This window comes from Fonsecaea monophora (genome assembly GCF_001642475.1).
Source record: "Fonsecaea monophora strain CBS 269.37 chromosome Unknown Scaff35, whole genome shotgun sequence".
NCBI classification, from domain to species: Eukaryota; Fungi; Ascomycota; class Eurotiomycetes; order Chaetothyriales; family Herpotrichiellaceae; genus Fonsecaea; species Fonsecaea monophora.
In genome coordinates this window covers 163722-178029 of record NW_019173966.1, presented here as the reverse complement: position 1 = coordinate 178029, position 14308 = coordinate 163722, and the positions used below count along the sequence as shown (strand labels likewise).

General features: G+C 51.4%; 5 protein-coding genes across 5 annotated transcripts; 3 read left to right on the top strand and 2 right to left on the bottom strand.

The window, feature by feature from the left end:
* Positions 1 to 3823: 3823 nt before the first annotated feature.
* AYO21_05542 (hypothetical protein) lies at positions 3824 to 4939 on the bottom strand (the record flags this gene model as incomplete). Its single annotated transcript, XM_022655511.1, has 1 exon — positions 3824 to 4939. The coding sequence occupies one exon, from the start codon at positions 4937 to 4939 to the stop codon at positions 3824 to 3826; it is 1116 nt and encodes a 371-aa protein (XP_022512211.1).
* Positions 4940 to 5469: 530 nt separating this feature from the next.
* Positions 5470 to 7924, top strand: AYO21_05541 (hypothetical protein; the record flags this gene model as incomplete). Its single annotated transcript, XM_022655510.1, has 2 exons — positions 5470 to 5488; positions 5556 to 7924. The coding sequence occupies 2 exons, from the start codon at positions 5470 to 5472 to the stop codon at positions 7922 to 7924; spliced, it is 2388 nt and encodes a 795-aa protein (XP_022512210.1).
* Positions 7925 to 8980: 1056 nt separating this feature from the next.
* Positions 8981 to 9961, bottom strand: AYO21_05540 (hypothetical protein; the record flags this gene model as incomplete). The annotated part of the gene is made up of 1 exon (XM_022655509.1): positions 8981 to 9961. One exon carries the CDS (start codon positions 9959 to 9961, stop codon positions 8981 to 8983), a length of 981 nt encoding a protein of 326 aa, XP_022512209.1.
* A 362-nt stretch (positions 9962 to 10323) lies between these two features.
* Positions 10324 to 11714, top strand: AYO21_05539 (hypothetical protein; the record flags this gene model as incomplete). Its single annotated transcript, XM_022655508.1, has 2 exons — positions 10324 to 10368; positions 10416 to 11714. 2 exons carry the CDS (start codon positions 10324 to 10326, stop codon positions 11712 to 11714), a joined length of 1344 nt encoding a protein of 447 aa, XP_022512208.1.
* Positions 11715 to 12641: 927 nt separating this feature from the next.
* Positions 12642 to 13852, top strand: AYO21_05538 (hypothetical protein; the record flags this gene model as incomplete). The annotated part of the gene is made up of 2 exons (XM_022655507.1): positions 12642 to 12921; positions 12972 to 13852. 2 exons carry the CDS (start codon positions 12642 to 12644, stop codon positions 13850 to 13852), a joined length of 1161 nt encoding a protein of 386 aa, XP_022512207.1.
* Between the last annotated feature and the right edge of the window lie 456 nt (positions 13853 to 14308).

The following is a 14308-nucleotide window of genomic DNA, read 5'->3' as shown; positions in this document are numbered from 1 at the left end:
GGATCCACCATGATGAGCATTTCAGACCAGGGGGGGTGTATGTGTGTGAGCCGTTCGACTTTTTCGTTCGAACCAAAAAAGAGAGTCCACTCGAGGCAAGGATGGAGAGCGGGCAAAAAGTTTGATGCACGTCCCCTTGGTGCCGTACTCGTACGCCGCAACACAACACACACATCTGCACACAAAGCAGAAAAGGTGCAAGCGACAGGGATGGATATGGAGTCCCTGAGAGTGGACCCCTGTGAGCTAACGATTAGCAGGGGGGTGTGGGTGGATAGGGCGATGGGTTGGGTTGGATGATGACATGATGCTGGCGTGGATCGTGACTGACTGACGCTTTGGACGCTTGTTGACGGTGCGTGGCTGCATAGGGATTACGATGACCACGCTTAGTGGGGTGTGTCGGGGCTACCATGCCTAGCTCTTTCGCTGCTGGGCACAACCTGGGCATCTACTTGGAGGCAGCTGGGCTCCTGGGCGCCGACCGACCGAGGGGACACCCTACTACTCGCGCTCTAGGCTACCTAGGGCACCGTGGGCACTCCTGAGCACCGAGCCTACCACAACCTGCACAACCTGGAACCTGGGAAAAAAACCCTGAAATTTCCCATTACGATTACGGCGAGGTACGACTTGGACCCTGTGCTGGATGAACAACTGGCACATATCGGTGCATACGCCTTCACTACTCGTACTAAATTACCCATTGACCGAAGCCCCGATCTCCCATTATTAGCTCTTTCTCCATTTACATAGTGTCTTCCCCCGCTCGCCTCATCTACGCATAACCATGTATCCCGGACTTCGGAATATTCTGAAAGAGAAGTACGCCCTGGCAAAAGCAAAGCCAACAGGAAAACAATTGCCCATTTCCCGGGACTCGGCATCCAGTCCACCCCCTCAGCAAGCCAGGTCAGAGTAACCTTAGGCGCGACAAAAAGAGCGAAGAGGCGAGGCCGCCTCTCTGGCCTGTGCACGACTTCCGCTTTGGTCCAAGGATGCGATTATGTGTGCACCGAACCAATAGCCTCATCTACTGGACCCGGGCTGAGTCGATCACACCGCAGCTTTGATCCCCAGTTCGCAATCTTTACTTCTTTCTGTGGGAGGGGCGGCCATTGACCAGATACGTCATGAGGACTTCTATACCAAGCCGATGGTGGTTCTTACTTTGTATACGGAGAACAGTCCTGTTGCTAGTTGACGGCTTGAGCAGAGGGAAATATAATGTGCGAATTTCCTCCGAACCATCGCAAGGCCGAAGACGATCAAAAAAAAGACGCAAACTGGGTCACGAAGGGGGGGGGGAAGAAGAGCGCTGCAATAATGCCTCTCATGATTAGTTTTCTGGTATCTAGAGTCGTATACGCGGGATCGATACGACTTGGCATGTAATGGTCGTATGGCTTGAATTTTCCCGGTAAGATAATTTGAATTCCGCGATGAAATAATATCGTCTTTTGATTTCTTTTTTTCCTTCTGCAACTTTGCTTTCTAAGGCACCCACCAGCCACGGCGGAATTATCGAAATCTCCCTTCATTCTTTACCAAGCGCTCGCTCTTTTGCTATCCCAATACCTTATCTCTACCCAGGCTCTTCGGGCCTTCAAGGTTACCCGCTGGTCAAAAGGTTAAGAGCCCTGGTTGAGTTTCCCGCTTGTCCATTGTCCAGGATAATCATGTTCCAGCTTTAGCCAGGATGAACAAACAAGAAGCGGCCGCTCTCATTCGTGTCCATGCGGAGGGATCCCGACCCGGAGGAATGTTGGATCAATTGTTTGGTCCGACTCCGTTTGCGCCTCGGATAATCTTTGCTGACCACGTTTGCAGCGGCTTCCCCTGTTTCCCCTGTTTGCTCTGCTGGTCGTTTGGTGTCTGGTTGCTTGAATGATCATGACTAACCCCAGCGCCGCTTGTTCAAATCATCGGTCGCACCACTACCCGTTTTAAGATATTCTTTCTCTTGACTCGCCTGGTTTAGTACCGTCGACTATCAAATGATCGATTTCATCTGTTGGCCTCTCTTGGTTAATACGCTGCGCAAAGAAAAAAGCCCAAAGGCCCAATCGGCCGCCATGCCCCTTTTTGGGAAATATGCACACATTCAGTATCATTAGTCAAGCCACCGTCGTTTATGCTCACCTTCAACCACAAGGCGTCTTGTCTCGTTTGCCTCCCCCGCAAACCCAACTGTAGATAGCTACCCGTCCGTCCCATCATGGCGAAGTCTCAAACACAAACCACAACCACTACCACGTGGATTTGGGACCGGGGTATATTCTGCCACTCCCGTTTCTTGCTGCACACACCAGTGGTCCCAGTCCGTGCTTTTTTTTTTGCTGACTATGCTTCTCCTTTGAGTAGTGTTACAGGTGTCTCGTACTACCTGCGTCATAGGCTGGCCCACAGCTATAATGTAGGCCCGCAGTCCTTTGAACAAGTTGCTGGCCTACCTGCCACCATCTCCATTCTTCCGCAGAAATTGATTTCCCTTGGGGATTCAAGCTATCGCTTCACCGTTATCGCCCGGCTTTCCTCATGGGGCAGGTGTAAGACGGGCCGCTATTGGTTTAGCCATTCGCTCCCACTGCTGGTCGTAGCGTTGCCATAGTACCATACCATCGTATGAGGTACAACACAAGTAGGCTTTCATTCGGACCCGCACACATCGCCTGCTCTCTGTACTTTCAGCCCTAGCACCTCAACACCTGAGCTATGACGTCGTTGTGGCTTTCCCAAACATGTGCAGGCTGCATATTTACCGTACACACATATCAGGCACCCCCTGTACACAGGAGTGTACGTACACCATTCAACTAGTAATTCCCATGTCGGACCATATCTAGTACGAACACACGCGAGGAACCACATGCCACCAACAACTGTCCCTGCGGTGGCGTCCGATGCACGTAGCGACAGACAGTCGATCGCCACGTTTGAAATGTCAGGGACGTTTTGCACTCAGGAACGAGAAGAAACATTGGAGAAGCTGTTATAAATGAAAGGTAGAGCCTGACCCTTGTCCTTGAGCCACACATGTGTCCACCGTAGGCAAACTGGGTCAGTGAAGGGCTTAGCCGACGGTGCATCTCGAATGAGTTGCAAAACCCAAATATCTAGAGGCCCCAAGCCTCGAAAGACGCACACCACGTTCTCCTTTTCAGGACTTGGTCTCAGTAAGGAAGACATGGGATGCATGTCGTGGTAGCATTACCAAAGCAAGGCAACCACTGACCTAATCCAAACCCTGTACTCCACAGATAGGATACGAGTGTGGGATATCAAAAATTTGGGGATAGGCGTTTCGTAGCGCCAACAAGCCATGGCCTCGCTCGACTGGAGTCTTGAAAGCAGCCGCGGCCGTGGTAAAGCCAACAAGCAACTCCGTTGGTATGGTCGGCTGAAGTAATCACGTATGGTGACTGCTGTCGGCGCTCCACACGGCTAACTTCTTGTAGACCCTACCCAGAAGAGATCATGCAAGTCATGCTTCGAGATCAATACGCAGGTTAAGACAGCTCACTCAGCATGGGTCGCTCCAGCCACATACCGATAATCTGCCCCAGATTCGTCATCCAGCAGTATCTTTGCCGCAAATGGAAGTCCCGTTGGGTGTCGCGGTGTACCACTGTATGCTCAACAAACAGCGACGCTGATCACTTCTCAATGATCCACTATAGGTTGACCTGGGATCAGATATTTGTTCGACACCTAAAGGTATCAACCTGGAATGGCTCTGCCTTCGTTGGAGCCGATCTCAAGCTCAAGTAACCAGCGGAGGAAAGCCGAGCACCGGTCTGATTCGCTGCCGACAGCTCAATACTCATGCACCAACATACCACACCTCTACGCCGAGGACTTCAAATCGTCGGCCTTCTTCGCTTAGTGGTTCGTTACCAAACGTAGGACATGATTCGCTGATGCCACTATTCAAGTCGTCGTCCAACCACAGGCCATAGTGCCCATCCCCACCACCGATGGAGAAATATCCCGACTCACAATACATCAGGAAATCGTTCACGCCACTGTAAGGAAATGCTTTAAACCTGATTCGGTCGGGTGTTGACGCACCTGAGCGATCAGGAGCTGATTGTAGGTGTGTGGATGGTTCGTTGGTGTTGGAAGGTTGTGGTAATGAGGTGGTCGACGTCGAGGGTGTCCGACGCTCCCCCCGAATCGTAGTGAATCGTTGCAGGTTGGTGGTATCGGCACTGGGGGGCGGTGGCAGTCCAGCCAACTCTAGCAAATCTTGGGAGGCGGGCTCCGAACCAGGGTGCAGGTTTGTAGACAGGTTGCGCAATGCGGGCAATATGCTTGCTCGCCAGAGGAAACATTCGCCGGTGCCAAAGTAATGAAGAGATGGTTTGGGTACGTCCGAGAGATACGCACCAAAGACAGATCCATTTGTTGCTGATGCCGATCCGTCTCTTACTACTAGGACATATCCTGAGCGCTGAGTGTAGGTCGATACGTGGGCGCAGTGTTCGTACAAGGTCGCCAACGAGGATCCATGAGCCTCTAGTGAATATGCCAATGTCCAGTGATCAATGAGTTGAAGTCTTGGAGGGAGTAAAAGTCGAATTTCTTCGGCCAGTGAGCGGGTCAAGAGCAACGAGCCCGCGGCTTTCTGGGATAATGGGTGTCGCAGTTCGAGGGGGGTGAGGGGCGGGGGCTGGAAGGGAGACGCTGTTCGTCTTGGAGGAGTATACACGCCTGAGGAGGAGGTCGAGATGGTGGGGGCACCGAGGAGTCTATTGACAGGGTTTTCGGGAGGTTCCGTCATACGGCGATAGAGGCTGGAGACAACGTGTTTGACTGGATATGCTAGATATGCGGCTGAATTGGGATGGTGAGGGTTGTCGGCCAGAGTCGGCCGTGCATTACTGCGTTGAGAGGAGGAATCTCGTCTTTCTGTGTTTGAAGTTTCCTTTGATGCCATAAGCAAGCTAATAGCCTAGGGTAGGGAATCTGAAAGACTGAGTGTGAAAGTGTTGGGTGCAAGACGCGGCTTGTTGACTTTTCGAAAGAAACAAAGTAGGGAGAAAGATCGCAGGTAGAGTTGCCTGGCGTGATGTGACATTGAAGGATCCGTTTCAGCCTCGCCTCTCCCACCATCAGGCTGAGTTTTAAGTAGTGCTTGTTTAGTCGCTTGGTCCCGAAACTTTGGCCTGTGCCTTGATGGGGTCCGCAGTTGCCTAGCAAGTCCCTAGGACTGTTGCGTCATGGGGCACACCTCGCCTTCACCTCACCCTAAACTTTGCCTGGGCCTGCGAATTGTTTATCTTCCAACCTTTGTTTCCTGCAATAACGGCGATGGACTGAATACCTCAAAACGCGGTTGTCTATCCTCTTGAACCCCTGCAATAATCAGATCTAACCGCGGTCCACCCTCACATTCCTTCTAGCCCGGTCGCGCAGGGGCTAAAGTCCCATTCGGCTCGTTGCAGCTTTGAGGCAAACCCCGCCATCATGTTTATGATCAAAAACGGTAATTTAACTCCCTGCCTGCTGTCTACAACTTGCGCATCTAGAAACTAACAAACATACTTCTGCAGTTAGCAAATATCTCTTTGGAGACAGCTCCAAAGAGGTCATTACGGAAATCCCTCAAGGCCAACTCTACCTCGTCCGCCCTCTTTCCCCAAAAGGCTACTCTGAACTCATCTACAAAGACGCTGTTGCCAGCATCAGACGCACGGGACAAGAACATCAATACCAGCTGGTTGTCCAGCGAGCGTACGAGGAGGGGGAAGAAGAACTTGCTGAGGACGACGACGACGCAGGCGCTGAGGGTTTAGACAAGGATGAGAAGACTTTTCTCCTGGACCAGAGTCTCCATTTCAGGTCGGAAAAGCGGTCAGCTGGCGAAACAGTCTTAGCCTGGCGCGACCTGAGCGGCGACCCCGGAGACCTCTACGAATTTGTTTGTGACTCTTCAGTCCAAGAAGAAAAGATCCAGACTTTTCTGCTAGCCGCAATCGATTGTCAGTTCGAGAGGAAATACCGAAGATCTGCTCAGAGGGCTACAGACGCTGAACTGCAAGAGTTCTACTTTGACTCAGACGACGCCATCCCAGCCGCGAGCTCAATACCTGCGCTCGACCCCAAACCAACATCTAAAGAAGCAGCGCAGAACATGGCGAAGGACGTCAGAACGCCCACCAAATCAAACCAAACCAAGACAAGAGACGCTGGCCCCACGGAGGCACCCCCTGCAAAATCCGCTCCGCGATCAGGAGAAGTCCTTACCAAGCAGATTGGAGAGCTTCACCTCTTTGACTTCCCAACAGGGACTTTTGTCCTTCAAGATCCATCCGTGGTGGCTGTTGTGACAGATCTTGGGGGCTGGCAATACTGGCTTCAAATAACCAGCTCCACCGGTCGGGAATGGTTAGGCCAAGCCATAGTGCCTGATATCAATCCAGTCTTCAACTTCGACTATCTGTCTGCAATTTTCAACCACTACACCGATGATGGATCTGCCTATTCTTGGTTGCTACGGTTCAAGGATCAGGCCGTTCTGGAAAATTTTCAAGAGGGTGTCATGCAGGCTTTGTGGGAGCAATTGAATGAGACAAAGTGGTCCAAGGTGAAAGACCAGGAACGCGAATACGTACTGGAAGCTTTCAATGATTTGACTATGAACGATGCGAATGAAGGGGAGGAGGAAGTCGACGAAGAAGAGGACGAAGAGGACGAAGGAGACACCCCGCGAAGCGAGCACTATGACGAGGATGAGTCGGAGGATGATGTTGATCTAGACGACAAAGACGGAAATGTCAACTCCCAACTCGCTGTTGGCACTAAAAACGATCGATCCTTTGTCATTCGCGGCTCTAAGATTGGTGTCTTCAAACATCTGCCCAACAAGCATCTCGAATTCACTACAAACATATCCAAGGTTGAAACTCCCAAGGGCAAACTTTTCTCTCCGACCAAGGTCATGCTCCACCAGGAGGATCAGAACATGGTGCTACAAGACCCCAACAACCCCCACTCACTCTATCGCATGGATCTCGAGTATGGCAAGGTTGTGGATGAATGGAAAATCCACGACGACATTGCTGTAAGCAATTTTGCCCCAGAAACGAAATTCTCTCAACGGACGGCTGCACAATCGTTCATTGGTCACAGCAAGAATGCCCTCTTCCGTATCGATCCCCGTGTCTCTGGCAACAAATTGGTCGAAGCACAACTCAAGCAATACCTTTCTAAAAACGACTTTTCTGCAGCCGCCACGACTGAAAAGGGTTATATTGCGCTGGCGTCCAACAAGGGTGATGTCCGACTGTACGACCGTCTCGGAATCAATGCCAAAACCCAGATTCCAGCTCTAGGCGAAGCAATCATCGGCCTCGACGTCAGCGCCGATGGTCGCTGGATCCTGGGGACCTGCAAAACCTACCTCATTTTGATAGACAACCTACAGAAGGACGGCAAAAACGAAGGCAAACTAGGTTTCGAGAAACCCTTCGCAAAAGACTCGAAGCCTCAGCCCCGCCGCCTCTGCTTGAACCCCAATCATGCTGCACAATTCCAGCATGAAACAGGCCAACCGATCTCATTCACGCGGGCCCACTTCAACACCGGGCTCGACAGCCAGGAAACCAGCATCATTACCTCCACCGGTCCATTCCTAGTCACCTGGACCCTTAAGAAAGTCCTCGAGGGGAAGAGAGACCCTTATCAGATCAAGCGCTATGCTGCGGAAGTTATGGCCGACAATTTCGAGTTTGGTAGTGATAAGAATGTTATCTTGGCACTACCTAATGAAGTAGATATGGTGAGTCGCAAGAGCTTCAAAAGACCTACCAGGGAAAGCATCATGGGCCCGGCAGCGAGAATATCTGGGGCAGGGATGACACCGCGGAGAAGTGGGAGGCAGAGTCATTTGCGGGATGAGATTGTGAACAGTCCTTATTAATATACTGGGGACTGGGAGCGGCGTGGCCGAGAGTCTGATGAGGAGTTTTGCAGTATGCGAGCAATTTCCGGGGTGCAATGGTCTATGTTACCGAGTTGGACAAGGTCGGTATGGTGGGCTTTGTGATGGAAGATTCTCTTTCTACGTGTTTTTTTCCTTTCCAGGCCTCGAATCGCGATCTCTGTCGGTTGATACCCCCCTTTTCCAATGCACAAGGTGCGGAATCCGGATACCGGGTAGATAGGAAAGATTCGTCTTTGATTTAGTTGGTGGATCATCATTCCTGTTTTGTCTAGCTGGCTTCGAACCCATCACGTAGTCGAATATGCCTTTTCAAGTATTATACATGAGTATGCCTGTGTCTGTCTATCTGGTTTCCGGTCTGTTTGCCCTTTGGATGCATATACACTGCGTGCGAGCTTGTAATCGTCGACAGCAGACGTAGTAGATAGCTTATATAGACAGATACACACATCTTCACTCCCCCGAGGGAGGGACGAATATCAAATTTCTGCAAAGGCGCTGGCTTTGTTGACCCTGTTCCGCCTCGAGGTCGGGTTTCCTGCGTGTCGCTGAGCTGGAACTCGGTATCCTTTCACCCAGCTAGTAGGATGAAGGGATAGTGCACTTGTGCGCTTCGGTCCAATCGATAGTCATGTGTGTGGACTTGACAGAAGTCCCCTCGAAATACTTCATCAAGATGGAAGTCGACGTTCGCGGAGGCAGCGTCGATATCAGTGGACCTTTCTTTGCTGTGGGCTGCCATTTTGTTGACCGTGCTCGTCCTCTGACTCTGGTTGGATTTCTATATCCAGGCCCGTCGTCTCTAGGTAGCAACTTCCACTGTTGTCGGTGAATGACCAATCATTCTTATATTCGGTCGCGGGAATAAGTGAGGGTGATGCCGTATCCAGTGTGGTGGCAATGATGGACACAGTGTGCCCAGTCCGAGGATGAGGTGTTCTCAGGGTTTCGGAGGTTCAGTACCGAGCAGCAGGTGCTTTGGGAAGAGACGATGTCGCCAAATGGACTGGGAATAACAGTCACGGAACTCTTTTACCCTGAGTCGCCTGAGTCTCCTTGCTCACTCGGACTCGTTCCCTCCTTTGCGGTCCGCATGACCTTGGCACATCTGGCTCGCAGCTCCTCGACACCACCGACACCATTCCAATTGTCCAACACTTCGGTGATAGCGACATATTCCCGTTCAGCCTCTTCACTTTCTTCCCGGTCAACCATTTGTTGCAGCCGTGTGGGTGCTTCCAAAGCCCACTTAACGATATCCTTTTGTGTTCTCTTCCGCCTGGCCTCGGTCACCTGTGCCGCCCTTTCTCCGTCCGGTACACTTGGACTAATATCTTTTACAACTTTCAACAACACATCTAACTTCTCGCCCAGCAATGCCACACCGTCAAGGCCCGAGCTTTGCTCACTCTTCTGTCTGGCCAGCACATTTGCCCTCATGTCCTGTTCTTTGTCCTTGTGCATGCCTTTCTGCATCTCCGCAATCGTCCCGACTGCCTTGATCAGCTTGCTGTAATTGTCGTAAACCAGTGCCTTGCGCTCGCCATCGAGTGTCCTGATTTCACTGACTAGAGCACTCTCAGTTTTCAGGATATCACGTAGACTGGCAGTTTTTAAGAGTTCGGAGACGAATGTTTCGGCATCGAAGGATGGGTCGTCCAAGTGTGCTGTGAGGGAAGGGGTTGTCTCCGGAATGGCAGTAGAGGTGGTAGCTATCGTGGAGTCGGAGGTCGCGGAGGTTATACTTGCACTGCGGCTTACATCTCGACGCTCTTGAGAAGCTGCTTTGGATTTGAGATTGTAGTAGTCCCGAAGGGCTGCACGATTGCGTCTTTGTGTGCTTGACGGAGGGGCTGCAAGCGAGGGAGAGGGAGAGGATGCATTGTTCCTGGCGAGATCGATGGACGGACGAACTGAAGACGAAGGTGTCCCACCTGGGCTGGGAATTGAGGGAGACGTTATCCTCTGAATGTTCGCTGGAGAGTCGCTACGAGACGGGGCAATGGTAGCCATAATGCAGCTCAGGTGGGCACCAACGACGACGCGCTCTACTACATGATGCAGTCTGTCAATGAAGTGGAAGGCGGTGATGGTGGTGAAATCAACACTTGTATTATTAGCGCCGGCTAACCTCCCCTGGCTCCCTTGAGCGCAGCCTGGTTTAGGTAATACTTGGTGCATGTGAGAATCGCAAGGCTGCAGGGCGTGGGGCCCATCAGCGTCCTCGGTCCATCCATGTCGATCAGCACTTCATATCATACTTTCTTTTCGCTGATAACACGAGTACCTCATACACCACCACGATATCTTCGACGATAGGGAAGGATCATAGATGAAAGTCAACCACAAACAGCAACGGGCCTGTGACCGCTGCCATGCATTCAAGGAATGTTGTCGCCGTTGGAATGGCTCCCCCGTCTGTGAGAGATGCTTGAGACTAGGGCGTGTCTGCGAAACCCGCCGAAAGTTGAATCGACCTGGCCGCAAGCCTCCACCACGGAGGGCGTCTTCATCAACATCAGCAATTGAGCAGCAGGATACCATATCTTTAAGTCCCGTTGCCTGTCCTAAAAACGCCTTCAATGGGCCTGATTCCGAGAAAAATGTCCAATGTCGACTACAGGCTGTACCCCGGGACTTGTCTGCCTTTCACAGCTTGACACCCTCCGAGCAACAGTCTCTGGAAGTTATATTAGACAAGGACAGATTCTTCGCACGGTTCGTTCTGGGCCCGACGTTTGCAGACGAGCATTTTCGTGCCATTGCCACGCGACTTTATGCTGCCATGCCGTTGCTCAAAGATGCTTTTCTGGCATGCGCTGGCATTTGCGCAGACAATCCAGCTCCAGGTGCAACGCGTCTCAATGTGACCTACTATTATCACAAAGCCACCTCAGCTCTCAGCACGTTTCGGTCCTTTCAGATCTCCAGTCCACAAGATAGGTCTCTCTATTTGAGCCTCGCCTTGGCTGTTTCGACCTTCAACATCTTCGTGGTTGGTGGCAGCGCTTTTCGCCTCTGCAGATACACGCTCCCTGTGCTGGAGTCTCTCAATGGCGGTCACGCAGAGATCGACCACGATGACCTCGCGTTCCTGATCTGCATACTTCACATTGAACTCGAGGGGTGTCTGTTTCGGCATCAGGTGCCTAGTTTTCGATTCCGAAACCGGGCAGAAGGCTTGATAAACCGCTATCTAGGATTGTCAGCACCACTGCTCTCCTACGGCTACGACATCTGCATCCTATCCACCAAGCTTTGCCATCCCGCCGAAGACAGCCATCAGAGCTTGTTGATGCAACTCCAGTCTCTGGAAGCCAAGATATCTGACTGGCGACCCACGTACCCAACGGACTTCCTGAGCCGATATTCTCAGGGTGAGGTGGCGCATATGCTTTCACAGGCACACATCTTTCGTCAGAGCCTATTGTTGATTGCTCATCGACTCCGACATCCCTTTGGCACATGTATGAATCGCTCCGAAGCCCTGTCCGACATGATCCTCGATCAGTTTGACTCGATCTCTAGTCTGGTCAACAGGACGGTCGTGTCAATGGATTTTGCCCTTCTCGTGGCAGCTTTCGAAGTTCGCGACCCAGCGAAACGCCAAAATGTTCTGGATAAGGTCACCCTATTCCAAGATCTCCCATTTACGTACCAGGTCCGGTTGAAGTCAATTATGATGACTTTCTGGCGAACAGTGGATGAGATATCTGGACTGTTCTGGTTTGATCTAAACAGATACCTGGCCCCGCATTTGGATTGAGGAGACATACAAGACTACTTGAGTTGCGCATCACTCTGGACAGGGAAGTTTGTCTGTCATGGGCCGGCTTTCGCGGTGACAAGTATTCGCCTTGCACGCACATTGCTTTTTTGATGCCGTTAGACGGCCAGACACCTAGCAGCAGGCAGAGGTAAAGATTCTTCTACTTATTGTTGGGCCCACCGAGAGGTATAAGAGACGCCACAGTCAATTCTTCTTCATATACGTCGGGCAGAAAAGGTAAGGCTAGAGATTCTACTCGGCGACCAGCTCTTAGGTCCTGCCACCGGCGCGACATGACCATTTCTGCTGGATTTCATCTGAGTCCGTCCAACGTGGGCGAGTTCAAAATCGCTCGGCGCTCTTGCACATGGCTCGATGTTGGTGTCCTGTACTCGATGGTTTCCACCAGCAGCTGTTGGATATGTATGTCCAGGAGCAACGAGCAGGAGCAGCAAAATGGACAATCCTGCCGTTCAGAAACGAAGGTGAATCAAAGTCCAGACTGAGGATTGTTGGTGATGTCCAAAATGGAAGAGAATCCTCTGAGCCGTAGGATGAGTATCACTTATTAAGTGAGTGTAGTATACAGGGTCCTACCACTTTGGCGTTCTGCATGAAGCATTTGACGAGGTTGTTCGAAGGCGATGGTGATGGTCGATCTTTCGAAAGGATAGAATAGAAGGCCATTAAGATTATTTCGTATTTTGCAGTTTGCATTCTGCCAGCGAGGCTGAACACGTGACCCTAAGGGAGGGTTGACGCGCCTGTCGATTGCCTGCGACCGCCGCTCAAAGCATCTGCATACACAACCCGCCATTTGCATACGCATTCTTTCCATCTTCCCCGTCTTTTCTCACGTTCACACACTCCGGAAGACGGTTCTCATTCGGCACCTCTCTTTCTTCCTTCCACTTCGGTACCGCCATGTCTAAACACAACGATCCAGAGGCCATCTCCAATTTCCTCGCAGAACAACGAGATGAAGCACCCACGGAACTTCAACACCTCTTCCTCACATTCGAAGACCTCTGGGAACGTAAGCTATGGCATCAACTGACAGATACTCTCCTGGAGTACTTCTCGAACCCAGAGAGCACTTCTCAGAGATTACCCATCTACAACACATTCATCATCAGTTTCGCAGACAAGATCAATCAGCTCAAACTTGTCAAGTTGGCACTGAGCGCCTCGGCGCAAATCAAGGGTAAGTCCTAGAACTCTCGCACAGGGAACAAAAGCCTGATCTTTCAACAGATGACACAGAGCGGAGTCAATTTCTCAAAACTCTCGCCGATCGAGTTGCCAAACCAGATTCCGAAGAAGCCCACGTTTACACGATCACCGAGCTGGCCAGTGTTTACCTGAGATTAGGAGAGGCGGCAAAAGCAAAGGAACAACTAGAGAAGGCGCAAAAGACTTTGGACCAGTTCGATTTTGTGGAAACTGTTGTCCACGCGGCCTTCTACCGAGTCAATGCCGACTATTTCCAAGCTGCGAACGACTACACATCCTACTACAGAAACTCATTGCTGTATCTTGCATGCATAGATGAGACAGAATTGAACACCGAGCAACGACAGCATAGAGCATACAACCTGGCCATCGCCGCACTGGTGTCGGACCAGATCTACAACTTCGGGGAGCTGCTACTGCATCCCATCCTTGACGTTCTGAAACCTCCGCATGCTCAGTCATGGCTGCGGGACCTCCTCTTCGCCTTCAACCGAGGAGATCTCGCTACGTTCGATCGGATGTCCAATAACCTCAGCAAGGACCCCATCCTCGACTCACATCGATTGTTCCTCTGGCAGAAGATCAACTTGGCTGCGTTGACAGAGCTGGTGTTTAAGCGACCACCGCACGACCGTGCCATGACATTCAAGACCATCAGCCATGAGACAAATGTGAAGCCCGATGAAATTGAGCATCTGATCATGAAGGCGCTTAGCTTGGGGCTTTTGCGAGGCAAGATTGACCAGGTCGCGCAGATTGCGAGGATCAATTGGGTACAGCCTAAAGTACTGGAACGGAATCAAATTGAGGGCATGAGGCAGCGACTTAAGGAGTGGGACAGCAATGTCAATGAATTGGGCCACTGGATAGAGGGCGTCGGGAAGGACGTTTGGGCGGCATAGTCGTCATCCATCACAAACGTGTGACAACGACACGGGGGATGGCGTGGCGTTTCAAGACATCAAAGCAGCGGTTAGACGGCCGATGGATATGGCTCCGTTGAGAGCCAAAAAGCAACCACTGTAGGATTAGGCATTGAGGATAAAATCCAGTAATTATGACTTGGTGCCTAGTATTCTGTTCCCACGATCCAGAATGCACTGGTACTGCACGAGTAGCGTAGTCAAGCGTTACGAGGACGAGGCTGAGGCGGAGGCTGAGGTTGAGGTTGGCGAGGCTGAAGCTAGGCCGGGCTCTTTGGGTCCAAGGAGCTCTCCACCAACTTCTCCGATTCCGATTCAATGCACCCTAAAATTTTGGACATCGAGTCGACGGCGCATCGAGGGAGCTCTTTGTTCCCCATCCTTTCTACGGCGCACAATTCGATCAGCATTACTTTACGACCTGGACTCTGATCC